Below are 27542 nucleotides of genomic sequence, written 5' to 3'. Positions count from 1 at the left end.
AAAAAAAAAAAAAAAATGTTTTAGGTTTATTTTATATGCTTGAAGGTTTTGCCTGCATGCATGTTTGTACATCATGTGTGTGATGTCTGTGGAAGTTAGAAAAGGGCATCAGGGGTGCTAGAGAGATGGCTCAGAGATTAAGAGCACCGGCTGCTCTTCCAGAGGTCCTGAGTTCAATTCCCAGCAACCACATAGTGGCTCACAACCATCTATAATGAGATCTGGTGCCCTCTTCTTCTTTTTTTTTTTTTTTTTTCCCAGAGCTGAGGACTGAACCCAGGGCCTTGTGCTTGCTAGGCAAGCGCTCTACCACTGAGCTAAATCCCCAACTGGTGCCCTCTTCTGACATGCAGATGTGCATGTATAAATAATAAATAAATAAATCTTTAAAAAAAAAACAAAACAAAAAGGGCATCAGACCCACTGGAACTGGAGTTATGGATGGATGGTGTTGAGCTGAGTCCTCTGCAGGAGAGACATTGCTCTGAGCTTCTTTTCCAGGCCTATGCTTCAAAACCAAACTCCCCAAAGCCCAAAAAGCCCTAAAATAAAACTAATAGGTAAAATGAAAAAAGCTGATTGAATGTAGCAAGAGATGGTAACATAGATTCTTTGAACTTGTCACCAGATGGCTATTGGCCCCATAGTCATCACTGACTGGTGACATTAATTCTGCTCCTTCACAGGTTGTGGTGAGGATCAGAAGCACAGATATAGTTTGCAAGAGTTAACTCTGTTTTATGTGATAGTCACCTATTCAAAATTCAGCTGCTTCTGACATGGGGTCACAGTGTAGTAATTCTTACTGCAAATGTCTTTCTAATATTACCCTTAACAGCTTAGTTTAGCTGGCCTATGTTAATATACTTAGAATACTTAAATTAGCCTGCAGTTTTGCAGAAATCACCTAAAACAAACCCCTCCATTTTATTAAAAAGTGCTGTGTATCTTGGGTAATTGAATACCTGTATCCATAAAAAAGGCTGGCCCTACTGTGCACGTAGAGTCTTGGTTATTACTTTTCCATCAGGGCCTGTTGACGTTTTTCAGCTGTCATACTGTGTGCCTAGGAAACAGTTGCAATGCAACATTGAAGTACGGTTTCTTCTACATGTACCATAGTAAATTTGAAAAATCTTAAGTTGGAATTGACTCAGCTCTCAGAGTACTGGATTGAGCTGTAACACTTGATCTGCTTCTTGGAACAGTCTCTTGTTTCCCTCATAAATTGTATCATGTGGTTCAGTCCTTTAGGATTCACGTGAAAACCTTAATACTTGTTTCTTCTAATAGATGCTTCTAAAACTTGGCAGCACTGCATGTCCTCTTATTTCCTTGTCTTTGTGTACGTTACGTTTCAGCACACTTCACATGGAGATGGGAGGCAAGAAGTCACCTCGCGCACCGGGCGCTCTGGAGCTCGGTGTAGAAACTCAATAGCTTCCTGTGCAGATGAACAGCCTCACATCGGAAACTACAGACTGTTGAAAACAATCGGCAAGGGGAACTTTGCAAAAGTGAAATTGGCAAGACACATCCTCACAGGCAGAGAGGTAAATTCTTGTGTTTGCTTTTGTGTGGTATTTGATCTGCTAACTTTTTAACACCAGGATACATAGTAACAATGGGAGATTTGCTTTCCTTTTCCTGTATATATACCAAGTGAATGATCTAAAAAAACGAATAATGCTCTGTTCTTTTTCAGTGGAAACCCCAATAAAATTGTTTTGAACTTTATGCATGCACTTCTGTCTATAAGCTTGTAAGCTCATACAAGGCACTTGCAGATCAGTGGTTGTCTGTGTTTGCAGATTTACCCAGGGGTTTCCTCCTTTCTTGAGGGTTTGCTGGAAGGCACATGCTTTCCCAGCTTTTGTGATCTTGACTGTTTCCTCGCTTACAGTCCTTATCAAAGTACACGAAATGAAACCACAAAATTAACTTCCTCCTTGCATCTTCTGGTGTGGTGCAGAAGCCTCTTTTCTGCTCTGACAGGGTTCTTGTATTTAGGCCTTGGCACTTGTGTAATTGTCCGAAATACTCTTCAGCCTTCTGTGTAGTATTTATTGGCACACCCCTTTGCTTAAGCATTAGACTCTGTAATAATCTTGATACCTTCCTTATGCAACAGGGTTTATCTTACATTGATTGCCTTGTCTTTCCCTGATACTTCCCTCTGATACTTTGTGATGATAAGTGCTGTATGTAGAGGAGTGGTTGGTACTTGTTTATGCATAGTAAATACTGGTCAGGTGACTGTAATTGTATGGTTGAAAGATGCTTTTAAAAGACATGCTCTGAGCTGGGCAAAGTGGCACACGCCTGTAATCCCTCCCAGCACTTGGGAGACAGAGGCAGATGGATTTCTGTGAGTTCAAGGCCAGCCTGGTCTACAAAGCAAGTTCAGGACAGCCAAGGATACTCAGAGAAACCCTGTTTCAAGAACAAAAACAACAATAACAAAAAAATACTTGGCCATATCTTTGGTTCTTGCACTCAGAAGGCAGAGACAGGTGGATCTTTTGAGTTTCAGGACAGTCTATTCTATAGAGTGAGGTCTAGGGCAGGTAGGGCTACACAGAGAAACCCTGTCTCAAAAAAACAAATTAGTAAGCCTTCTAAATTCAGCCAGTTCAGGAATCCAGTGGTTATCTATACTTCTCTTGGAGACAGTTACTCATTTGCTCTGTTAACATTACAGTATAGCCAAATGGCAAACCAAACAAAACGCACAGAGTGCTTGCATTCACACAGTGGCTGCGCTCCTCAGGGCACGGGCAGACTTCTTGCACCCCACTGGCTTTTCGAATACAGAGATGGAAAAGCAGCTAACAAGAGCCACTTCTTTTCCCTTTCTTTGGTTCTGGCTGACTGGGAACTTGCTGTGTAGACCAGGCTGGCCTCAGCTCACGGAGATCTACCCACCTCTGTCTCCCAGGCGCTAGATTCAAGTTATGCACCACCACAGCCAGCATGAGCCCCGTTTAACACACCTCAGCCTGAGCTGTGTGGGGGGGCCGACCCCTGATTGGATTTCTGGGGCAGGATTCTTTGAGATGGAGATCTCTGAGTTTGAGGCCACCCTGATCTACAAAGCAAATTCCAGGACAGCCAGGGCTAAACACACACACACACACACAAAAAAAAACCTATTTCTCAAAAAAGAGATGTGTTATATGCCTCACACTTTAAGTGGATATGCCAGCACTATATGACAGATCTGCCAAGGCATTAATGCTCACAGCTCACTAGGGCTGGGGCTAAGGAGAAAGAATCCTGGGCCAGTCATTCTGTCAGTAGGTAGTCTTTGTTCACTGCCATATCCCATTAGCTTTTCGTGTGTGTGCGTGCGTGTGTGCTCGCGTGTGCACGGGTGTGCACGCACTCACATGTGCATTCTAAAAGCTGAAGATTGAAAACGGTTAGGAATCTCTGTTTACCCTAACTGGAATCTTAAGACAATAACAGAAAATTTGCCCCTCAGTTCTTCATTTTAGTAACTTGTGGAAATGTGGAGACTCATTTAGGAGCTGAAAACAACCTGAAAATACGAAGCTGTGTTACTGTTCCTGACCAAGGCTTTCTTGAGATAACAAGCCCTCTTTCTCCCTCCCTCCTTTCCTCTTTTTCCTCCCTTTCTTCCTCCCTCCCTCCTCTCTGTCTCTCTCTCTCTCTCTTTTTTTTTTTTTTGATACAGAGTTTCTTTGTGTACTCCTGGCTGTCCTGGAACTTGCTCTGTAGATCAGGCTGGCCTTGAACTCATAGAAATCTTGAGTGCTGGGCTAAAGGCATGTGCCACCACAGCCTGGCTTGTTTGGCTATTTTTAATACTAACACTATTATTATCACACTATATGTGAGCGTGGGCCCTTCCCATGTGTAATGATTACAGGATGACTTTCTTAGAGTAATTCTGTCCTACTACTGTGGCTTTAGGTTTCAAATCAGGTTGAGCTTGTGTGGCAAACACTTACATGCCGAGCCAACCAAATAGCAATATCTTTGGCTAAGTAATGGACTTAGATCACTGTCCTTGTACTCCTGAATTTCACATATTAGTTAAAGACAGCGTAGTTTTCCAGTATCCAGTAGACCATAGAGACCATCGAGGGTATTTCTCAATGTTTTTGTTATTGCTACAAATAGATCCATAGTAAGTATTCTTTACCGTTATGTGCGCTCTTAATAAGAATGGTAGGATATGCCCGTGGTGGTGGTGGCGGTACATGCCTTTAATCCTAGCACGTGGGAGGCAGAGGCAGAGGCAGACTGATTTCTCTGAGTTTGGGGCCATCCTGGTCTACAGAGGGACTTCCAGGACAGCCATGGCTACATAGAGAAACCCTGTCTCAAACAAAACAAAAAAGAATATAAGATAAAGTCATAGAAAAAAACAAAAAGCCCTGGGTCAATGTGGGTGAATATTTGACATTGTAATAGAATGCGAAGCCACTTTTGAAAAATCGTAATAATTATTCTACCAAAAAGGAATGTTTATTTTTTTCTACATCGTTGCCTAAATATAAGAAACTTTCGTTTCATTGTCTCAATCCATTTTTGCTGATGTAACAGAGTCAGATAGGTTACATTTTTCAAGTTTTTCAAGTCAGGGTTTCTCTATGTAGCCTTGGCTGTCCTGGACTAGCCTTGAATTCCGAGATCCACCTGCCTCTACCTCCCAGGTGCTGGGATTATAGGTGTGTGCCTGGCTGGGAACTTTGTTTTTAAAAATAAACCATTTCTGACACCTGGGTCTTTTTCTTTAGGAGCAAATGCTCTTAACTTTTTAGCTATCTTCAACCCCTGGTGCATATTTTAAATAATTTCTTTTTTTATACCCTTCATCCATTTTTTTTAAAATTACATTTAGTATGTGCGTGTGCATGAACATGTGTACATGCGTGCCCATGTCTTTGCTTACATGTGGATGTTAGAGGACAACTAAGGATAAATTTCCCCCCCTTCCACCGTGTGGGTTTTATGGATCAAAATTAAGAGGCCAAAGTGCCTTTGCCCACTGAGCCAGACTAGCCTTTTTTTTTTTTTCTTTTTTAAAAATTTATTACAATTTATTCACTTTGTATCCCAGCTGTAACCCCCTTCCTTATTCCCTCCCAATCCCACCCTCTCTCTCCTCCTTCCATGCCCCTTTCCCAGTCCACTGATAAGGAAGGTCCTCTTCCCTTCATCTTACCCTAGCCTATCAGATCTCATCAGGATTGGTTGCATTGTCTTCCTCTGCGGCCTGGTAAGGCTGCCCCATCTCAGGGGAGGTGATCAAAGAGCCAGCCACTGAGTTCATGTTAGAGACAGCCCCTGTTCCCCTTATTACGGAACCCACTTGGACACTGAGCTGCCATGGGCTACATCTGTGCAGTGGTTCTAGGTTATCTCCATGCATGGTCCTTGGTTGCAGAGAAGACCCTTATGCCCAGATATTTTGGTTCTCTTGCTCTCCTTGTGGAGCTCTGGTCCCCTCCAGGTCTTTCTGTCCCCCCTTTTTTTCATAATATTCCCTGCACTCTGCCCAAAGATTGGCTATAAGTCTCAGCATCTGCTTCAATACCCTACTGGGTACAGTCTTTTAGAGGCCCTCTGTGTTTTTTCCCTCTTCCAATGTCTGCCCCATTTGCCTTTCTGAATGAGGATTGAGTGTCTGACTCAGGATCCTCCTTCTTGCTTAGCTTTGTTAGGTGTGCAGATTTTAGTATGTTTATCTTATATTATATGTCTAATATCCACTTATTAATGAGTATACCATTTGTGTCTTTCTGCTTCTGTGATACCTCAAGATGATCTTTTCTAGTTTCCACCATTTGCCTGCAAATTTCATGATGTCCTTGTTTTTAATTGCTGAGTAGTATTCCATTATGTAAATAAATGTACCACAATTTCTGTATCAATTCCTCTGTTGAAGGACATCTGGGTTGTTTCCAGATTCTGGCTATTATGGATAAAGCTGCTATGAACATGGTTGAGCAAATATCTTTGTTGTGTACTTGAGCATCTTTTGGATATATGCCTAGGAGTGGTATAGCTGGATCTTGAGGTAGCGCTATTCCTAATTGTCTGAGAAAGCACCACATTGATTTCCAAAGTGGTTATACAAGTTTACATTCCCACTCCACTGGGCCATCTTACCAGCCTTTATTATTATTTATTTGTTCTTTTAAAGTATCAATGGCTTAAACCCTGTATGTTTTCGTTGTCTTGTCTGTTGTTTAGTGTGTGTGAGAGTGAGAGAGAAAAAAAAGAGACTAATTGAGAGACTGCTTGACCAGAGACTTTTGGTTTTTAGATTACTTTTTTAAAAATTTTATTTGGGGCTGGAGAGATTGCTCAGTGGTTAAGAGCATTTACTGTTCCTCCAGAGGATCCAAGTTTGACTCCTAGGTGACTCCCAACTGCTTGTAACTTAAGCTGTAGCTAGAGCCTCCATGGGGACCTCACTCATGTGCACGTATTTAACACATACGGCTAAAAGTGAGAGAAACATAAACCCTTAAGAAAAGATTTGTGTCTGTGTCTTTACTTATGTGTCACGAGAGGGCACAGTTAGTATTTGTATGACTGTCTTTTTGTAATCTAGTCATCTGTGGCTATCTGTTTAAGGTGGAGCTCTGAAGAAGTGGGTCTTAAGTTCTGTTCACATGGGTGGGGTATGGCCACCAAGCTTGCCACTGGCTGTTGTATTTGTACTGTTGTGGAGACCCTGACACTTGTCTTTAGATCTCTTCTCTAGGTTACATTCATCTACACAGGGTCCCTCTCTCTCTGCCAGGGAAGGTTCGGGGGATAGCAGGTTGTCCTGGTCCTTTCTATTCCTCACACCTGTCCCCTGCTAAAGTCCAGGGCCTTACTGGTTTCCACCGAGTAAGTTTCCAGTCTTTGTGGTTCTCTCCTCCTTTATGCTTAGGGCCTCTTAGCCTTTCTTAGTAATGCTGGCCAGTTGGCATTTTCTTTCTGTGTAACTTCTTCCGTTTTCTGTTTACTCTGTTGGAAAAATTTGGAAATCTGTCTTTTTTTTTTTTTTTGTCTTTTTAACATGTACCTTTACACCTATCTCCTATTAATGCTTGACCTTCCTATTTAAGTGTAGTGTCTGCCCTCTCTACTCTGTTGTACCCTGTCTCTTTTCTGGAGGAGACTGTACCTCATTTACCCTCAGCCTCTAATTCTTTTTTTTTTTAATTTTTAAAATATTTTATTATTTTCATTATATATACATTCTTCTATCTGCTTGTACACCTGCACTCCAAAAGACACCAAATCTCATTATAGATGCTTGTGAGCCACGTGTGGTTGCTGGGAATTGAACTCAGGACCTCTGGAAGAGCAGCTAGTGCTCTTAACCTCTGAGCCAGCGCTCCAACCCCTCAGCCTCTAATTCTTAAGTATTTACTGGAGATTGAAGGCACGTATTGTGTATGCTCTGCACTTTACCACTGAGCTCCAGCCTCTGATTCTAAACACTTACGAGTATTTATTGTCAACTGTAACAGTGGTCTGTGGCCTACTAGACTTCCTGAGGCTTCAGATAGTTCTATATTTTAGTTGGATTTTTTTCTTTTTTGGTTTTTCAAGACAGAGTTTCCCTGTATAGCTCTGGCTACCCTGGAATTCCCTCTGTAGTCCAGGCTGGCTTCCATCTCAGAGACTGGCCTGCCTCTGACTCCCAAGTGCCACCATTGCCCCCTGGATTTTCTTTTTTTAATGAAGACTATGATAACAAGTTTATAGCAATTTTGGAGAATAGAGGCAGAAAAAGCCACAAGCTAATCTTTTGAAAACAATTTTTATATTTGTCCCTAGACAATGTTCTAATACATGTTTTGACGACCTCTTAATTATAATCCTGTATCTTATGTCCCTCCCCGTCTGAATTTTATCAATTGAGAAACTCCCAAATGTCTTTATTTACATATGGGGTGCTGCTATTTGGGTTACTGTATTCTGAAGGTAACACTTAAGAAACTTAAAATCAACTGGGTGTGGTGCATACCTTTAATCTCGGGGGTAGGGGTGGGCAGACACAAGCACTGTCAGTTTGAGGCCAGGTAGGGCCCTGTCTCAAAAAGCAGCCAACAATAAAGTTAGTATACAACAATACTGTTGGATGGTAATATATAACATTGTAATGAAAACTTTCATAATACAAATTATGGGGGATATTGTTTTAATTTAGTTTTTTTTTAAATTATACGTGTTTATGTGTGTTGGCTTGACTGTAGGTCAGGAGAGGGCATAGGACACCCTAGAACAGGAAATACTACAGATGGTTTGTGCACTAACCACCTGTTGTGGGTGCTAGGAATTGTACCTGGGTCCCCCATAAGAGCATCAAGTGCTCCCATTCACTGAGGCATCTCTACAGCACTTATTTTTATTTTTAATTATGTGTATGTGTGTGTGTCTGTAGGGCTTATGTGCACATGTGTGCATGTGCCCTCCGAGGCCAGAAGAAGCCATTGGTTTTTCTGGAGCTAGAGTTTCAGATGGCTGTAAGCTGTTCAACATGGGTTCCGTAACTGAACTTGGAGGATTCTCTGGGAGAGCTCATAATAGCTGGGATAGCTCTTAAGCTCCCACTTTACATTCTCCTCAGGTATCTTTGAGACCTAATAGAAGTTTGTTAAATTTTAGTCTTCTCTGCATTGTTTTGGTTGACGTGTATGAAGAAATACGTAGTTAAAAAGTTGAATGCTGGCAGTGGTGGTGTACCCTTTTAATCTTAGTACTTGGTAGACAGAATCAAGTGGATCTCTGTGAGTTTGAGGTTAGTCTGGTCTATAAAGTGAGTGCCAGGACAGCCAAGGCTACACAGAGAAACCCAGGGGTGACCGGTGGGGTAGGGAATACTTTATCCTTTCAGATTCTTATGACTATTCTTTGATGATATTTGAGAACTCAGTGTCAAGTTTCTTTTTAGGGTAGAAGGAGTGATTTGTCATATTTTTATTAAAAGTAACTATATAAAGGCTGACAGTCAGTACTCAGAATAATTTGCTTCAGTTCAATATAAGTTGTAGGAGATTTGGAAGTGAGCAACAGAAGATTGAAAGAAAGGCCTTGAATTATAGTAGTATATGTAATAAAATGCTAAAGCTGATATTATGCTTTTAGTACATTCTGAAAGTACAGGGGGCAAAGCCATGCCCTTTCATAATTTTTTTATATTCATTCATTCATTCACTCATTCATTCATTCACTTATTTATTTATTTATTTATTTATTTATTTATTTATTTATTTATTTATTTATTTTGAGAAATACGTAGTTAACAAGAGTTTCACCGTGTAGTCATGGCTTGAATTGGCTCTGGTCTGTCTGTTCAACATTGATCAGCAATATATAGCTCCAAATGCCGTGAAGAGGCACTCGCATAAAATAAGCCATGACTTGGGAGGCTTAGGAAGGAGGATCACTGGTTAAAGGCCAGCTTGAGCTTTGAGGGATGTTCATTTGACCTATATTAGGTCAGAGAAGAGAGCTGCATATGATCAACACACAGTTATTAACCAGCCACACTACGGCTACAGGAAAACTTTGCATTTAGTAATTGTGCTCAAATCTTCTCTGTGAAGTGTCTAGTTTGAGCACCAGAAGGGGCTGCACCACAGTTTTAGATAGCATCTCAGTCAGCAAGACGCCACAGCCATCTTGTTGTTACTTTATCCGAAATAGTGTGCTTGTGTGCTTGCGACTTTTCTACTTTTAGGGATTATCTACAGGGCTTTTAGAGTTGCTGTTTACTTAAGCTAGTGAAATGTCTGTTTTTATATATAAATACTCTTGGAATCATTTATTGTATATTTACTGTATATTGTTTTTCTTTTTTTCTTCTTTCCTTTTTTTCTCAGTCAGGGTTTCTCTGTAGCTCTGGCTCTTCTGGAACTCTCTCTGTATACCAGGCTAGCCTCAAACTCAGGGATCTGACTGTAATGTGTTGGGATTAAAGGATTAAAGTGCCACCATACCCAGCTGTGTGTGTGTGAGAGAGAGAGAGAGAGAGACAGACAGACAGACAGACAGACAGACATTCTTGAATGCTGTTATATTTTATTAAATTGTAATTAGAGTCAGTTGGTGGTGATGCACACCTTTAATCCCAGCCCTTGGGAGTCAGAGGCAGGTGGATCTCTGAGTTCTAGGACAGCAAAGTCTACACAGAGAAACCCTGTCTTGAAAAACCCAAAACCAAAAAAGTTGTAATTAGAAATCTTTTTTTTTTTTTGGGTTTTTTTTTTTCCTGTATGTGTATTATTGCTGTTTAACCTGCGTGTATGTATGTGCACCATTTATGTTCGTGTTGCACACAGAGGTCATTGGGGTTGGATCCTCTGGACTTGGAGTTATGGATGGTTGTGAGCCATCATGTAGGTGTTGGGAACTGAACCTCGGCTTAGCCAACTCTTAAGCCCCTGAAGTTTTATTTTGTAACCAATTACTGTCCTCGGCTTGCATCCACCGTGGACTGAAAGGCATGTCCTCAAACTGACTTGTTGAAGTCCTGGACGATAGTGTGACTCTTTGTATAGGGTCTTCTTCATAGACCCTGTGTATCAGTAATGTTTGTGTTTTTGTAGAAAGAGACAACAGAATCATTTCTGTCTACTATGTGAAGAAACAATAAAAGGCAACTGCACGGAACTTTGATTTTTGAACTATCATCCTCTAAAACAGAAGAAATCTATTTCTGTTGTTTAAGCTGCCAGACTGTGGTGTTTATTATGGAAACTTCAGCAGACTAATATTCTGGCTTAAGGGATTTAGAGTTCTTTTTTATTAAAAAAGTTTTATTTTTTTATTATATGTGTGTGTACAGTCTGTTTAGTTTTGTGCTAATGAGTATATGTGCCCAGGAAGGCCAGAAACATTGGATTTCTCTACAGCCAGAATTGCAGGTGGTTGCCAGCTTCTCAAGTTGGTTGCTGGGAATTGATTGACCTCAGGCCCTCCGAGACCACTGTACACTCTGACAGCTCTTTCAATGGTTATGGGTGCTTTACACCTTTCAGGGTCAGAGTGTTAGGATCTTTTGATTAGAGGGTATAAAATAAACATTCTTTTTCTAGGGGGCCTGTTCTCCTGCATGAGCCTCTTTATTTCCATTTCCAAACTTTCCACTTTGTTTCTGGCAAATTTGCTTCTGGCAAATAAAATTTCCCAGAACTTCATACAGCATGTGACAGTGAACATGCTGTTCACTGTCCTCTTTCCCCGCCCAGTGACAACCTTGAGAATAAGTGGTAATCTCTTTAGCCTTCACCTTTCTGATATTCCACAATGATAATGCCCACAGTTACCCTTTATTGGTGTTCTCAAGTTTTTACCTCTGTCTCAACTCTTCAGATTCCGTTGTGAACCAAAGTTAATGTGGTGATTGAGTCAGTCTAGTGTGGAGGAAAAGAACTCCCTCCTCAGGATTCATTGCTGTGTATATATGTTAAGTGATTATCTTTCATTCACAGCAGCTTTGATGACTTAAATAACTTAGTGAAGCTGTATTATGTATACAGTGTTCTGCCTGCATGTACACCTGCACTCCAGAAGAGGGCACCAGATCTCATTATAGATTGTTGTGAGCCACCACATGGTTGCTGGGAATTGAACTCAGGACCTTTGGAAGAACAGCCAGTGCTCTTAACCTCTGAGCCATCTCTCCAGCCCCATTTGGTTGGTTTTTAAAGACAGGGTTTCTCTGTGGAGCCTGGGCTGTCCTGGACTCACTTTGTAGACCAGACTGGCCTTAAACTCACAGAGATTCCCCCTGCCTCTGATCCCCTGAGTTCTGGGATTATAGGCATATACCACCATGGCCAGTGACTTTACTTTTTTGTTTGTTTTTATGAGTGCATGCACACATATTCTCCACAGTTTTCTCAGTTCCAAGTTGCCTTGAAGTGGATGGGACAGTCTTCACCCTGGAGTCAGAATCACTTTTACAGTGTCTTTGCTTTCTTGCTCCCAAAGGCCATTAGGTACACAGAAAATCAGTAATTTGAGCAGGTGAAGGTTTTAGGCTGTTAAATAGTTTTAAAAAATATTATAGTGTTGGAATGGCAAGATGGCTCTCAGTGAGTAAAGGTTCCTACTGTTTAGCCTCATCAGATGATCTGAATTTAATCCCTGCAGCCCACAGAGTGGAAAGAGAGAGTTGACTTCAGTTATCTGTGGCACACATGTGTGCGCATAATTAATAAATAGGCAAATAAATAAATAAATTTTCTTGTTTGAGTTTGAAGACAGGGTTTCTCTGTGTAACCTTGGCATGTTCTCTGTGTAGATCTATCAGGCCTAGAATTCAGAGATTCACTGGCTTCTGCCTCCTGAATGCTGGGATTGGCAAAACAAAACAAAACAAAAAAATTTTCATACAGGGTTTCTGTTTTTAACCTTGGCTGTCCTGGAATTTTCTCTGTAGAACAGGCTAGCCTTAAACTCACAGAGCTCCGCCTCAGCTTCTTGCTGCCTCTGCCTCCCGAATGCTGGGATTAAAGGCATGTACCACTATACCTGGCCCAAAAATAAATCTTAAAAAAACAATTTTTGTATTAATACTATTAAAACATTTACTTTTTTTTTCATTTTTATTCAAATGGAAAGTAGGACTTTCCTAGGCCAAGTTATAACATGTATCACAACAGGTGAAGTATAATCCAGAAGCTGGTGCACACCTTTAATCCCAATACTCAGGAGCAGAGGCAAGCAGATCTTTATGAATTAAAGCTAGCATGGTCTACGTAGTGAGTTATCGGCTACCCAAAGCTACATAGTGAGACCTTGCCTTAAAACAAAAATAATTTTATTGAATATGTTATAGCAACATAGTAGGTTTATTGTTATTTTGTAATGAATGGGTAGGTACTTATTTTTATAATGTTTTTGTTTGATTTATGATGTAATAAATATTGACAGATCCTAGGGTCACCAGTAATCCTTAAGGTTGTAAATGTACCAAGACATATGAGAACCATTGGCATGGAGAGTCTCCAAGCCTTGGCTGCATATGTTTTCTTTAGTGGGTTTACTGGATCTCAGTTCTACAGGATGCACAGTGGGAAGTGGGCTTGTCCTGCATCTTACAGGGCGGTCTGCCACTGATCTGTACCTTAAGTCACAGAGTATGATTTAAGGCCCCTCCAACTTCTCAACACTTGACACACATAAACCTGTAACTTTTTTTTTTTTTTTTTAATTCTTCATCTCTTCCTTTTTTGTTGCTGGAGATCAAGCCCAAGGTCTTGTACATGCTCTTACCACCGTACTGTACTCCCAGACATCTTACTGTAAGAAGCGATAAGCTTACTGCGTGGGGATACTCATTCATCTGTTTACTAAATATTAATGAAAGCTCCCCCTTCCCTTTTAAGTAAGGCGTACATATTAATAGAAGCCATAGTTTTTCCATCTGTTCTGGTGCCTTCCCCCCCCCCTTAAATACTATTTGCAGGTATCCTTTTCCTGAACAAAAGGTTGCCAGGTGACACATTTATTTCTTCTGTTTATATTTTGCATAGTTAGCCCACAGATTTCTCAGGAACTTTCTACTGTGCTCTGAAGCAGGTTTCTGATGTGTTACTCAGACTGGTCTCCTTGGTGCCAGAAGGACAGATGCATGCATCCTAGCAGGCCTGTCAGGGTGGCTTTCTTGTTGTTGTTAGACATTTTCAGATTCAGCACAACTTACTTCAGTACTTAGGATAATCTGTGCAAGACACCCTATCGGGTACTTTAGGCTGAATATTTTTTTCAGGTTTCTCCCCTGGGATTCCACAGTCTGCTGAAATTAGTTTCAGTAAATAGCAAAGTAGCAGTGGGGGAGAAAGATGAGTAGCAGAGCCCTCACCCAGCACAGGCGAGACTGTCTGGCAGCCCTGCCAGCCCAAAGTGAAGAGACTTGTTACCCTGCATACACTCTTTGAAGTGCATTCATTCTGTAATATTTTGAGGGAAGGGTAGAATAATTTTTCCTTCCTCTCTGTACATAGCAAATATAAAAAAAGTTATGATTATCATTTGCATGAGATTTCTGTTCCTAATAATGTATTATAGTCTTATGAAGTTCTAATTGCTTTCTCATAGCCAGCTGAGATTTGCTTTTTTAATTGCTTTTTAACAATGCCATATGTGTGGGATTTTATAAAACTGTTACTGGTTAGTCTATAATTAGCAAGTTCTGAAAATCTCTAAATACTTTTTTTTTCTAGGTTGCAATAAAAATAATTGACAAAACTCAGTTGAATCCAACAAGTCTACAAAAGGTATGTTGATTTAGCATTTAATATTTTTAATTTTTCTGTTTTAACTGCTGTGTAATTTGCCTCTTAAATTTCTTAACTGTTAGTATAACAAAGCTTTCAGTTCCTCTAGTGAGTGTAGCTTGCTGAGAATGCTAACGGTGTATGCTTGTAACCCCAACACTTGGACTACAGAGGCAGAAACCCCACCCCCCCCAAGTTTAACAACACTCTGGGCTTTTTAGTTAAGCATCTCTCCTTCCCCAAAAACGTAAATGGAATATTTCATAAATAGTTCAGTTCACTTCAATTGAAGGCAGTTGTTCTAATTGTACAATTAAGGTAGAATTTAAAAAAAAAACATTCTAAAATATTTTCATTCGTGACATATTTTCTTTTTTTATTTATTTACCTTTATTTTATGTGCATTGTTGTTTTGCCTGCATGTATGTCTCTGTGAGGGTGTCAGATCTTAGAGTTACAGTTGTGAACTGCCATGTGGGTGCTGGGATTTGAACCCAGGTCCTCTGGAAAAGTGTTCAGTGCCCTTAACTGCTGAGCCATCTGTCCAGCCCCAACATATATTTTCTTAAAGTGACACAAACTGAACCCAGTCGAAACAAATAAAGCCTATATTACTAACAGCAAATGCTAAAGTCTTGAAAATCTATGTTCTGGCAGGGACAGTGAGTCTCAGCTCTTGTCCCAGCTCCTTGGGAGAAAGGAGAGTGCTTGGGCCCAAGAATCTTTGAGATTGTGCTAAACAGTTTAGCAGTGCTTCCATTTTCAAAATTTTTAAATTATAATTTACAACATTTCTCACTTCTTTTTCTTTTCTCTAAGTCCTCCCATAAACCCCTCCTTGTTCTCCTTCGAATTCATGGCCTTATTTTTCACCAGTTGTTATTGCCTGAATATATGTATATGTATATTTCTAAATATAATCTGTACAGTATATGTAATGCCACTTGTATGTATGATTTTAGAGATGACCATATGGCACTGGCCAACTAGTATGTACATTTATCCCTGGGGAAGACCACCTCTCCTGCTCTCAGCTTTCCTCAGTGTCTGTAGTTTTGTATAAGGTTGAGGACTCATGGTCTTGTCTGTCCAGTTTGGCATATTTATTGGTGTCATCTTTGTTCAACTCACACTTGCGCGGTCATGTTGATGAGACTTTATGGGTGTAGCTTTTGATGTCACTAAGAAACACAACCTCAAGCAAACTCCCTGACCTCTGACTCTTAGAGTCTTTCTGTAATGCTTGAGCTATAGGTGCAGGACTATTGTTTTTTTTTTTTTTTTTTTTTTTTTGTTGTTTTGTTTTTTTTTTTTGTTTTGTTTTGTTTTGTTTTTTAAGACAAGGTTTCTCTGTGTTGTCCTGGCTGTCTGGGAGCTTACTCTCTAGACCAGACTGTCCTCGAACCCAGAGATCCATCCACCTGCTTCTGCCTCCTGAAAGCTGGGACTAAAGGTGTATGCCACCACTACCCAGCTTGGGACTACAATTTTTTTAGAGACAATACCTCTGTCTTAAAATACATACATGTTGTTAGCATTTAGCTTTCTTAAACTCTTGACATACCATGTTTAATAAGAAGCGATGGTTAATTTTATAGGAGAATATAAAAACTGAATGAAAATGGAAGAATGTTCTTAAAGCATTATTGCTAGTTCTGTCATTAGACTAGGTCTCCATCCTAGTGCCTTGGCACAGGGTCCCTGTAGTCTTAGTTTCGTGTTAAATGGGTCCTTGCTGGCTCTACCCAGGGTGAGCTAATTCTTGAGCCTTTCATATGCAAGCCAAATATTTCTGAGCCTGCACTTGAAACCACCTGCTCTGTCTTGCTCTTCTATACACCCTACGGCCATGTGTTAACTAGTGACTGTATCTCAGAGTTTCTGAAATTATCCAGAGTAGCCAGTTCAAGCCAGCTTCTTGTTCTGGTTTGCCTTTCCCTGGAGCCAATAATAAAGGCCTGGCCTCTTGCTTTCCCTGCCCCGCTCTGCTTTCTGACAAACTCTGGTGCTCTCCGCATGTGACTTGCATATTTTGGTGGGTTCCTCCTCTTGGAAACTGTAAGAAGCTACCCCTCTTTCCTGGTGGTCACATGGTGGCACAGATCATAGTGAAGGAGGACATCTTTATAGTAAACCATTTAAGAAATGTCCTTGTCCTCTATATGAGACCGATGGCACCAGGTAAGTACAGCTGGCCCCAGTGCTGTGCTGGTTTTATCTAGGCCTTGTTCTAGACTCTTCTCAGGTGAAGAAGACTTCATTTGAGTGAGCACATAGGCATTTTCAGTTTCAATACGCAGAGTGAGGAGGAATATCCGCAGGCTCTCAGAAGTCTCAGTTCCATCCTCTCTGAGACAGACTTGTCACCACGATGATATAATCAACCATCTTTTTCTTAAACTGGAACCATCTAATTAAAAACAAGACATTTACAACATGTAATAAAGTAGTTGATGTCTTTAAAATGTAGCTATGATTGGTGGCTGATTTGCTGGCAGGTCTTACCTTCCTACAGCCTCTAGGCTGGGGGCCAGCAACTTTATTATTACACAGCTTTTCTGCCTTGCGTTAGATGGCACCTGTCTTGGAAACTTCTGTACCTCTGTTCTCTGTTTCACCATATGGAATTCAGAGGCACAATCTATCGTTCCAAATACAGCCAGCCTTTGAGGTCTTTTCAATTCTCTTTTCTCCAAAGTAAACAGTCTCAGACTTTAGGTCACCCACAGGAGAGGCCCTTAACAATGGCCTCGTTTATGCATTACTTAAGTTGTTTTTGTTACCTGAGCTACATGATTCTTGCTGAAGTGGTTTTCTGCTGAAGTGTGTGTGTGTGTGCCTGTATGTGCGCGCGCGCGCGTGTGTGTGTTGTACATTGTACCCCTGAGCATCCCAAACTTGTTGGGGCATTTAGAGCCATGAGTCTTTTGTTTTGTTTTGTTTTGTTTTGTTTTGTTTTGTTTTGTAGTAAAAAACCAAAAGGCTGAGCCTAATAGGAAATGTCTTAGTGACAGGTAACTAGCCAAAGGGCAGGTGGAAAATTGTATGCTTTCTTTTTAAAAATTTGAAGTATCTTCCACTTTTCTTCTGTCTGCATATGTAGAGAGCAAATGTAAGGTTCTGATGTACATTTAGCAAGTGTGGATTGGTTTAGTAGTTGCTGAGCTCTTAAAAAATGGTTCCTGGGATGCTGGCATACACTTGTAATCTCAGCACTCAGGGAAGCAGAGGCAGGTGGATCTCTGTGAGTTTGAGGCCAGTCTGGACTACAAAGCAAGTCCAGGACAGCCAAGGCTACACAGAGAAACCCTGTCTCAAAAATAATAAAATAAAATAAAATATAAAATAAAATAAAATGGTCTTAATTTCTTCTTCAGATATTGGTGATGGATGTTCTGTGTTTTTATCTGATAGCTGGCTTTGAAAAATACTTTTGTCTTGGCTAGAGAGATGGCTCACATTTCCAGAGTGCCTTTTGTTCTTCCAGAGGAGCCGGGATTTGATTTCCAACACTCATAGCTGCCACAACCATCTCTAGTTCCATGAAACGACACCTCCTGGTTTCTGCAAGTACCAAGCACACATGTGGTGCACATTCATACATGCAGACAAAACACCATACGCATAAATAAAAATTTAAAAATTGGGCTGGAGAGATGGCTCAGTGGTTAAGAGCATTGTGGTCTTCCAAAGGCCCTGAGTTCAGTTCACAGCAAACACATGTTGGCTCACAACTGGGATCTGATGCCCTCTTCTGGCATGCAGGTGTACATGCAGATAGAGAACTCATACACATAAAAATAAATATTTTTTAAAAATTTAAAGATTAAAGAAATCTGTCGTTATTATTATTATCTTTGAAGCTAGAATATTCTACACCACATTCATATCCATATGTTATAATTCTGTTAGTCCCAAAGTACAGACCATAAATCTTTGGAAAAAGTATAGTTTTCATACTATCTTTCTTCACGTGATTTGCTGAATTCACAGAATATTAATATGAGACCTCAATATATCATTTAGTTCTCTGTTTATCAGTCATCAAAAACCTCAATCTCAGTTTCTTTGATTTCTTGGACTTTTTGTTATGGGGTTCATTCATATGTTTCTCCTTGGAACATTTCGAAGGATGCTTTTTTGGGCCATGGGGGAGGTTTTGAGGCAGGGTTTTTCTGCGTAGTCTTGGCTGTCCTGGACTTGCTTTGTAGACCACGCTGGCCTCAAACTCACATCGATTCACCTGCCTCTGCCTCCCTGAGCACTGGGACATTACAGGTGTGTGTTATTGCACCTGGCTCAATGCCTTTTTTTTTTTTTTTTAATTCATTTCATTTTGTGTGTGTGCACATGCCACATTGTATATATGAAAGTCAGGAAAGCTTAAAGGAGTTGCTACTCTCCACCATCCAGGTCTTGGGGATCAAACTCAGGACGTCAGTGCTGCCTTTAGTTGCCAGAGTGTGGTGGTGCATTCCTTTAGTCTCAGCACTGGGGAGGCAGAGGGAAGTGGGTCTCTGAGTTCAAGGCCATCCTGATCTACAGAGTGAATTCCAGGTCAGCATGGCTATGCAGTGAGACCCTGTCTCAAAACAAAAACAAAGTTTACCTCCACAGCTACATAAATTGCCTGACCCTCATAAAGCTTTATCACTCTTAAGTGTGCATAAAGGGTGTACAACATGTCAAGAGCAACATGGAACGATATCTGGAACCATGAAAACTAAATATCTGAGGGTGACTCTGGATGGCTTCTGTCTCTCTCAGAGGTCTAACTTGTTCCTAACCACGTTAAGCTCTATCTCACTTAAGAGTTTCTGTTCTTTAGTAAATTTTCTGAAATGGTTTAATTAATCATTGACACAATTAAAACTGCCTCTGGGCCAAGAAGATTACTCGGCAGGTGCTTGCTGTCAAGATTTAGGACTCAGGTTTAATCCTGGGAACCTATATGTTGGAAGGAAAGAACCAACCCCCACAAGTTGCAGTCTGCCTTTTACATTTGTCCTGTGACACATGCATATACTAAATTTAAAAAGCTAAACTACCTTGTAGTAGTCTCAGTTTACAACCTATTCTGAATAACAGGGTGTATCCCTTTCCGTTAAAAGAAACCTGTCAGCCGGGTGGTGTTGGCACACACCTTTAATCCTACTAGTACTTGGGAGGCCGAGTGTAGGCTGGCCTGATCCGCAGCGCTAGAGTCAGGTAGCCAGGACCACACAGAGAAATCCTGTCTTGAAAAGCCAAAAAGAAAAAAGAAGTCTGTCAATAAATTTTAGTTTTCCTATAAAAAAAACGCAATAACCAAGAGGCTTTTTTCTCTTCTAGTTCTTCAGTCTACTACTTCTTTAAAAGTAGACGTCCTGCAGATTGGTATTTGTAGTATTTTGTGGAAGCATAACTGAGAAGAATGTCATAGCATTCTGTTTGCAGCAGTTTCTCAGATTCACTGCACAGTCTTACTGCAGACACAAGACTGCAACAGACGGGCTTGAGTTGCCAGCCTGCTATGAATTAATACAGGAGAATCAAAGAAGAAGACAATAACAAAGAAACGAAAGAAGAAAGAAAACATTTTTTTCTGTGACCAAGATTTTGTAAGCAGTTTGTTTTGAGCTGATAAAAGGAGCCCAGGAGCTATGTAGAACCATTTGCAAGAATTCCACAGGGGAAGGAAGGCATTGGCAGTGAAGTAGAAGCACGCACAGTACTTACAGGACCCGCTGGGGAGGAGCCTTCTTGAGAACAAACAGGCTGCCTTGTGGAAGAGTGTCTGTCCCAGACCACTCTCACTCTAGGGTACTGTCACTGGGTTGTTCCAGCCCTTTCATCCAGGGCCTCTGGGGGAGTGCTTTTACAGGGAAGAAACCTGGGCTTTCACAAAAGAATCCACAGAGTCCAGTGTGCATCCAACGTACAGCAAGTGCTAAGAACTGTTTTTGTCTTTAACATTATTTTGTGTATTTGACAGTTTTACCTGCCTGCCTGCATGTATGTTTGTGTAGCATATTCATGCCTGATGCTCACTTAGTTCAGAAGAGGCTGTTGGATTTCCTGGGACTGGAGTTACAGACAGTTGTGAATTGCCATATGGGTGCTAGGAATTGAATCTTGCCCCTCAGTAATAGTAACAAGTGCTTTTAACAACTGAGCCATCCCACAGCCTCCTGGAAACTACTAGTTTAAAAAAATTGAAGAAACAGGGCCCTAAGTAGTCAATTGGCAGGGACACAGCAGACCACACGAAGAGCACTAGCTGGTTCTCTCTGCCTGGAAAATAGATGGTTTTGTGTCGTGTCTCTCCCCCCCCCCCAGATATGGTTTCTCTGTGTAACCCTGGCTGTCCTGGACAGTTTTCTTGATTATCCCACAACTGGGAATCCTTAAGAGGCTACAAAGTCCACCACTGCTAGAGAACTCTTTAAGTGCCAACAGTGGCTGCAAAACAAACACCAACTTTGAAAAAGAAAATAGTCCCCAGACATGATGGCCTATGTCTGTGATCCCAGCACTTGAGAAACTAAGGGAGGAGGATCACCATGATTTTAAGGAAACCTAGTCTACAGAATGTATTCTGGCCTGGCCTGGACAATTTAGTTAGACACTGTCTCAAAATAAAAGTGAAATAGTGGGTTGGTGATGTACTGCAGTGATAAAACACTTGCCTTGTATGTGCAAGATCCTAGGTTCAATCCCTAGTACTGTGAAAAGTAATATGTTGCTGACCTAGTATATTATTGCTAATGATACGCAAGATTCCCTTTCTTTAAAAAAAAATTCAGTCTTAGATGTCAGGTCTGTCACATTACATTGGTCTTCCTTAGCTCCACCCCAACAGAGGACTAAGCTCTACAGGGTTGCAATGAAGAAGCATAGTTCTGTAATGTTCTGAGTTAGTTAACGTTTAGGCGATTACCCCAAATCCATCACAATTGAAGACAGTAAAAAGAGCAAAAACCAGTTCTAACAAAGGACGTGGAGATACATGGACTTTAAGTCTAGTATTAGGAAGCAGAGGCAGGTAGACTACTGTGAGTTCAAGGCTACCCTGGTTTCTTTAGCAAGGTTTAGGCAAGTCAGCTACATAGTGGAACCTTGTCTTGAGGGGAAGGGGATTTGGTTCCCAGCACCCATGTGGTGGCTCCGAGTCGTCTGTAACTGTAGTTCCTGGGATCCAACTCCCTTTTCGGGCTTCTGCAGCACTCACGCATATAGTGCACTTATTTGTAGGCAGAATACTCAGACCCATAAAATAAGTAATTTAAAAACCCTTTAAACAAATAATTGTTAGGTGGGTGTGGTAGCACACACCTTTAATCCCAGCACTTGAGAGGCCAGATCTCTATAACTTTGAGGCCAACCTGGGATCAAAGATGTGTGCCACAGCATATTGATTTAGTGCTTTTTTGCAGACATTTATCAAGTGTTTTTGTTTCTGCTGTGTGCCAGACTTGGTCTCAGGTCCTGTGGAAGATCATGATAATTAATAAGCACTTGTATAAAAAATATAAGGCATGGTAGTGCTTGCTTTTAATCCTAGTACTTAGAGGAGGCAGACAGATCTTCATATGTTAGAGGCCAGCTTGCGATACATAGCATGTTCCATGCGAGCTAAGGCTACACAGTGAGACCTTGTCTCAGATAGGGAAGAAAAGGTAACAGCATTCCTTCCTTTGGGAGATACTTAAGACATTCCAGGGAAAAAGTGAGGCGACAGTTGTGGTGTCAAACAAGGGACTTACTTAGGTGATTCTGAGAACCTGCCTGGTGGATGAAAAGAAGAGATTTTCAAAGGACTGAGCATGTCCCATTAACTGACCCAGTGGAGTGTGGCGCTGCTGTCGATAAACACTGACTGAATGGTGCAGGCCTGCTGTTTGTGGTCTTGGTACAGTGTCCTAAGATAGAGGGTAGCAGCTGATTGTGAAGTCTTCCAGTTTAGTACTTGAGAAAACAATTGAGAGGTACAAATGATAACTACAAATTCAGCTGGAGTAGATTGTAAAGCAGGGTCTCTCTTCTTGCTTGACAGAAGGAAGCCAGAAAAGACCAAACCTGAATTGTTGTCAGAGACAATGTGGTTGTGTTCTGTCTGGTCCAGAAAGTAATCTGTGATAGTCAGATTTGGGTTTTGAATGAATAAGTTTATTGAGTATACAGGAAACAGAAATAAAATAAGTAGCAAGTAGAATTTAGACAGCAACCAGCAAACACTTTCACATTGGGGATTCAAAACATCAGGCAGACATCAATGGGGGAAGCCTCTCTAAGGCAGCCAGATGGCATTCCCAACAGAGAGGCTCTTGGGCAGAGAAGAATGTTCTCTCAGATGAGATTCCCGAGGAAAGGAGTAAATAACAACAGGAAGGCAACTTCATCAGCTTAATACTTAGAACATTCAGTAGAAACTGACTGGCTAGGAGTATGAGACAGTCAGCGGGAGTTTCCAGTTAGGCTTTCTCTCTATGGCTGAGCCTTCCATGGCTTTAGGCACTTTTGTATCATGGGATAAACAATAGTAACCTCTGTTGGAGATAGTTTGCCTTCTTAGACTCTGTCACAGAGTAGGGGGCAGCCATTTTCAGATAAGGTGTATTGGAAGACACTTTACATAACCATGCCTGCGTTTGAAGATGAGGAGGTAAACCAGATTCCAGAGCTCTAACAGCACAGGGCAACTTTTTAATATAATGAACATTCCAGGGTGCCAGTCTTCTCAACTCAGAGCACAAAATAGAGAACTCGCAGGAGGTATTTATGTTGGAAATGAAAGCATTCCTGTTCTGGGCATGCAGCATATGACCTGGGAGGCAAAGGATCAGTGGTCAAGAGCACCTGTTGATTTGAGAGACCTGGTTTGGTTCCCTGCATCCACATGGCAGCTCACAACCAGCAGGAACTTCATCCAGTTCCTGGGGATCAAATGCCCTTTTCTGACTTCCTAGGGTACCAGGAACATCTATGGTACACATTAACACATGGAAACAAAACAGTCTCCCTCCAATACAGCACACCCTCTCTCTCCCTCTCCCTCTTTCTCTCTCTCTCTCTCTGACACACTCTTAAAATCAGTCTGAAGAGGTGCTTCAGTGGTTAAGACCATTGTGTGCTCCTTTTTTTTTTTTTTTTTTTTTGTCTTTGAAACCAGAGCATTTATTTTATGACTGATTGAAATGCTCAAGATGAACTAGTTGCTGCAACAGCTGCCTTCTTGGGTTTAGCTGTTGTTCCTTCATGGAATCCGTGCCTGAATCTTCGATAGACAATTTTTAGGTGCCTCATCCGACCAGTCCTGGTAGTGTTTCGTCTCTTAGCCTTAGCACTCCAGCTATACTTCCTCTTGCGCTTGGTAGGGTAGCCACGTTGCCACAGGTTGACTTCTGAAAGTGATAGGCCGTAGAGCCACAGAGGCAGCACAGCATGTATGTCCTATTAAGACACTTTCCAAAGGATGATGTTCCCTTCATCATCTTGTTCCTGCCGCCGAGGCCAAACAGACTGAAAGAGCCATTGTCTGTTCTTACTCAGGACCTGGGATAATTCCCAGCGACCTGTGTTAGATGACTTACAACCAACTGTAACTCTAGGAGATCTAACTCTTGGGACCCTTCTGGCTTCCACAGGTTCTCATGCACACTTGTACTCCCCATAATTAAAAATCATAAGTACTTATGACAGCATCATCAGTCTTTATACTTAAGATCTTAGCTCAGATTATATATCAAAACCCGCCTGTAGCCATCTACCTGCAGCTGTTCATTTAAACTTAGGTTAGACACAGTGAATAAAGCAGGCAACATGGGAGCCCTGGCCCTGTCACTAGCCTCCTTTAAGCAGATGCAAGCTGCTGTTTGAAGACTTTCCAGGATGTATTCCCTATAGAAAGCTAGTACAGCTTTGGATAAAATGAACTCTGACACTTTGTAGCGTTTGGGTCCCATTGTTAATCCAGTCCACACTGAAAGAGTTCTACTCTCCAAGGCTTGTGTCTCTGTTTTTACCACATGTCTTACCACTTCTGTGTACATCTTCTTTGCATATTCTGCTTGAGCCAGTTGTGCAAAGGTCTGGTTCACTGCTGTGGCTCTGTGCTGTTGGATTGGCAGGGGCTCAGCTCTGGGGAGCTGTACTGCTTTTCATCCTGAAAGGCAGGACCAGCTTCCTGCTGCTCTCAGAGAGTAGACCCTGATGACCAAACATTTTCTCCAGCAACTGCTCACTTTGACTTTGCTAGGATCACATTCGCTAAAGCAAGTAATATAGCAAGTGCAGCTGCCTGTGAGGTGTGGCTGTGGGGCCTGTGATGCAGATGGACCCACTGTACCGCCACCCACCTTCTCGAGCAAGGACTTCCAAGCTGGTATCATTCAGAATCTTATTGAGGAATCATTTGGAATCAACAAATCGCATGTAATCCTAATACAGTTCATTGGGACTGCACAGGTTTTTATATAGGACCTCAGGTGTGTGGATAATGAATAGGACCAAGTTTAATCACAAACTAGTCTCTCTCTCTCTCTCTCTCTCTCTCTCTCTCTTTTTATTCTCGAGACAGGGTTTCTCTGCAACAGCCGTAGCTGTCCTGGACTTGCTTTGTAGACCAGGTTGGACTCAAAGTCTCAATCTTCAAACCCACAGAGATCCACCTGCCTCTGCTTCCCAATGCCAGGCAGTTACAAACTATTCTAACCTAAATCTAATCTTGTTTTTAGAAGGCAAAATACATTCAGAATGTGTGGTATTCATTTCTCTCAGGACTGCTGCTGTTTCCACTAATGGAAGCGCTTGGGAATACTGTTTGGTTATAAATTATAAAGGTACTCCAGAAGCCGGGCATGCCGGCTTAAGACTGTGATCCCACCACTCAGGGAGGCACAGACAGGCGGATCTCTGTGAGTTCGAGGTCAGCCTGGTCTACAAAGTGAGTCCAGGATAGCCAGGACTACACAGAGAAACCCTGTCTCAAAAAATCTTGAAAAACAAACAAACAAACAAACAACAACAACAAAAACAGAAAAGAAAAATGTACTTCAGGGTTACTCTGGATTTCTATGTTGTTTTATTCTTAGGAATAGAGTAATAAATATAATGAAGTAGTTTTCTAAGAGAAAACTTATACTGTAAGCAGAGTATAATATTTAATAACATAGGGGTTTGTCTTTTGCTTTGTTTTTTAGCTCTTCAGAGAAGTAAGAATAATGAAGATTTTAAATCATCCAAACATAGGTACTTTCTGCTTTCTTAAATACTTGGGGTTTAAATATGCAGTCTTGAAAATATGTCAAAGCTAAACATGTATTTCTGAAGTGATAGGAAGCTCTACCCCTTTTCCCTATGCCATGTATATTTTTAATAAAATATATATACAAGTTACTGTTTATACTGGCTCTTTGAAATTACAGGCATTAAGCATTTGAATTAAACTTTAGTGCCATAAGAGTATGGATACTCAGTCTGACTTTTTTTTTTTTTCTTAGTGTATTGGGGAAATATAATTGTATTTCATTAGCTGATAATATTTTCAAGAATAGCGTATAAAAGATGGGATATATGCTGTATAATGCAATTTGTATAGGAGCTATCTGTGTGGCCAGTGTGCACAACTGTGACAGATACTGAAAGATGAGGAAGAACCTTGTCCTGCTCTCATCATTGTAGGACCAAGATGACACACACAGATGGACTACACGTCCACCACTTAAAACAAATAACGTCATTGTATTTTTATAAAATAATGGCTTTTTTATTCCTTGTTTTGTTTTGTTTTTCTAGTCATAGTTTCTTTGTGTAGCCCTGGCCTTCCTGGAACTTGCTATGTAGACCAGGCTGGCTTTGAACTCACAGAGGGCCACCTTCCTCTGCCTTCAAATGCTGGGATTAAAGACCCACTACCTCCTGGATCCTTCATTCTAAAGATACTATTTCAGGAGTAAATAAGATGGGTTATGTCATGCTTAGGACAATGTAGGAATTCTTCAGAATATAACCACAGGAGAGAAAAAGTTGCCACACAGAATTATTTAATTTGAGTATTAAATAAATAACTTATACTCTTTTATTAAATGAGTCACTGTCATTTAAAAAGCATTGTTGTTTTCTGCACTATGCAGAAAAACACTACTAAGCTATTCTGAAAGGATATTAGTGAAAAATTATATATATTAGAATCAATAAGTGGAAAAAAGAGAAATCACAAGAAGCATAACGATGAAAAGAAGCCTGTTTCCATTTCAGCTCTTGGATGGTGACCACTAATATCTGGATTTCAGTTTATCGCTACTGCTCAGGATTTTATCACTGAATATCACTGCTGCTACTGTCTGAAGGCATTGTGTATACTAGGCAACTGTAAAGTGAACTTGATTAATCACAGTTCTTTACTTACTCAGTGTAACAGATTTAAATTGTGGGTTTGGGGGGGCTTGTTTTCGTTTGTCTGATTTTTTTTTTCTTCTTGTTTTGATTTTTGGTTTTTTGAGACATGGTTTCTCTCTGTGTAACCCTGGCTGTCCTAGAACTCATTCTGTAGACCAGGCTAGCCTCAACCTCAGAGATCTGCCTGTCTCTACCTCCAGAGTTTTGGGATTAAAGGCGTGGACCACCATTATTGTATTGAAGACTTTTTCAAAAGAGCCAATAGCTGCTTTCACATATTTTTTTAAAATTTTCTGTTGCTTATTTACCAGCACTGCTTTAACTTTCTCAAGGTAGTTCTCTTAACAGTTTGATCATAGGTGCTGAGTAATGGTAAAAATTTCATCAGTGCACAGAACACTTAAAACTACCTTGTCAGCTCTTCTGTTTTTTTCTGTCTAGTATCTTATTAAGTCATTAAAAAAAAAAACAAAAAAACAAACCAAAGAAATCATTTAATTGTAAAGGACTTTCATTCTTTTTTTTTTTTTTTTTGGAGGAAATTTTTAAAGAAAATAATAAAATTAAGTAGACTTTATTAAGTGACTTAAGAGCTTGAGAGTTCTTTATTTTCCTTTAAAATATTTTTAGTTGATGTATTATAGCTTTATGAATTAGCAGAAATAGAAAGTTCTACCTAAAGAAAGGAGCCATTATATCAAAATTTCACTGATTCCCTCCCCCCCCCCCCAAATTATTCTTTTTTGTTTATTCTGTTTTGTTTGGGTTTGGGTTTTTTGAGACTATGTAGCTCTGATTGTCCTGGAATTCTTGTAGACCAGGGTGGCCTCTGGAAATCACTCTTTAAAAGAAGTACTGGGGATGGAGAATGTAGCTTGGTGATGGAACATTTCTCTAGCA

The 27542-nt window shown here is 40.7% G+C and overlaps 1 protein-coding gene and 1 pseudogene across 4 annotated transcripts in view; one reads left to right on the top strand and one right to left on the bottom strand.

Moving 5' to 3' along the window:
* Mark3 (microtubule affinity regulating kinase 3) overlaps positions 1–27542 on the top strand; it is a 96786-nt gene that overhangs the window by 23417 nt on the left and 45827 nt on the right. For all 4 annotated transcript variants that reach the window (XM_055592768.1, XM_055592765.1, XM_055592767.1 and 1 more), the window contains 3 exons: positions 1362–1553; positions 14211–14264; positions 25445–25493. In XM_055592768.1, coding sequence (XP_055448743.1) covers positions 1362–1553; positions 14211–14264; positions 25445–25493 — 295 coding nt within the window. The remainder of the gene's footprint in view (positions 1–1361; positions 1554–14210; positions 14265–25444; positions 25494–27542) is intronic.
* On the bottom strand, positions 23445–23737 carry LOC129665875 (60S ribosomal protein L37-like; annotated as a pseudogene).

The sequence above is a fragment of the Psammomys obesus genome, unplaced genomic scaffold, assembly GCF_907164565.1.
Source record: "Psammomys obesus unplaced genomic scaffold, mPsaObe1.curated_primary_1811, whole genome shotgun sequence".
Classification (NCBI taxonomy): domain Eukaryota; kingdom Metazoa; phylum Chordata; class Mammalia; order Rodentia; family Muridae; genus Psammomys; species Psammomys obesus.
Note: the sequence above shows the minus strand (reverse complement) of the source record. Positions and strands in the feature narration are given on the sequence as shown.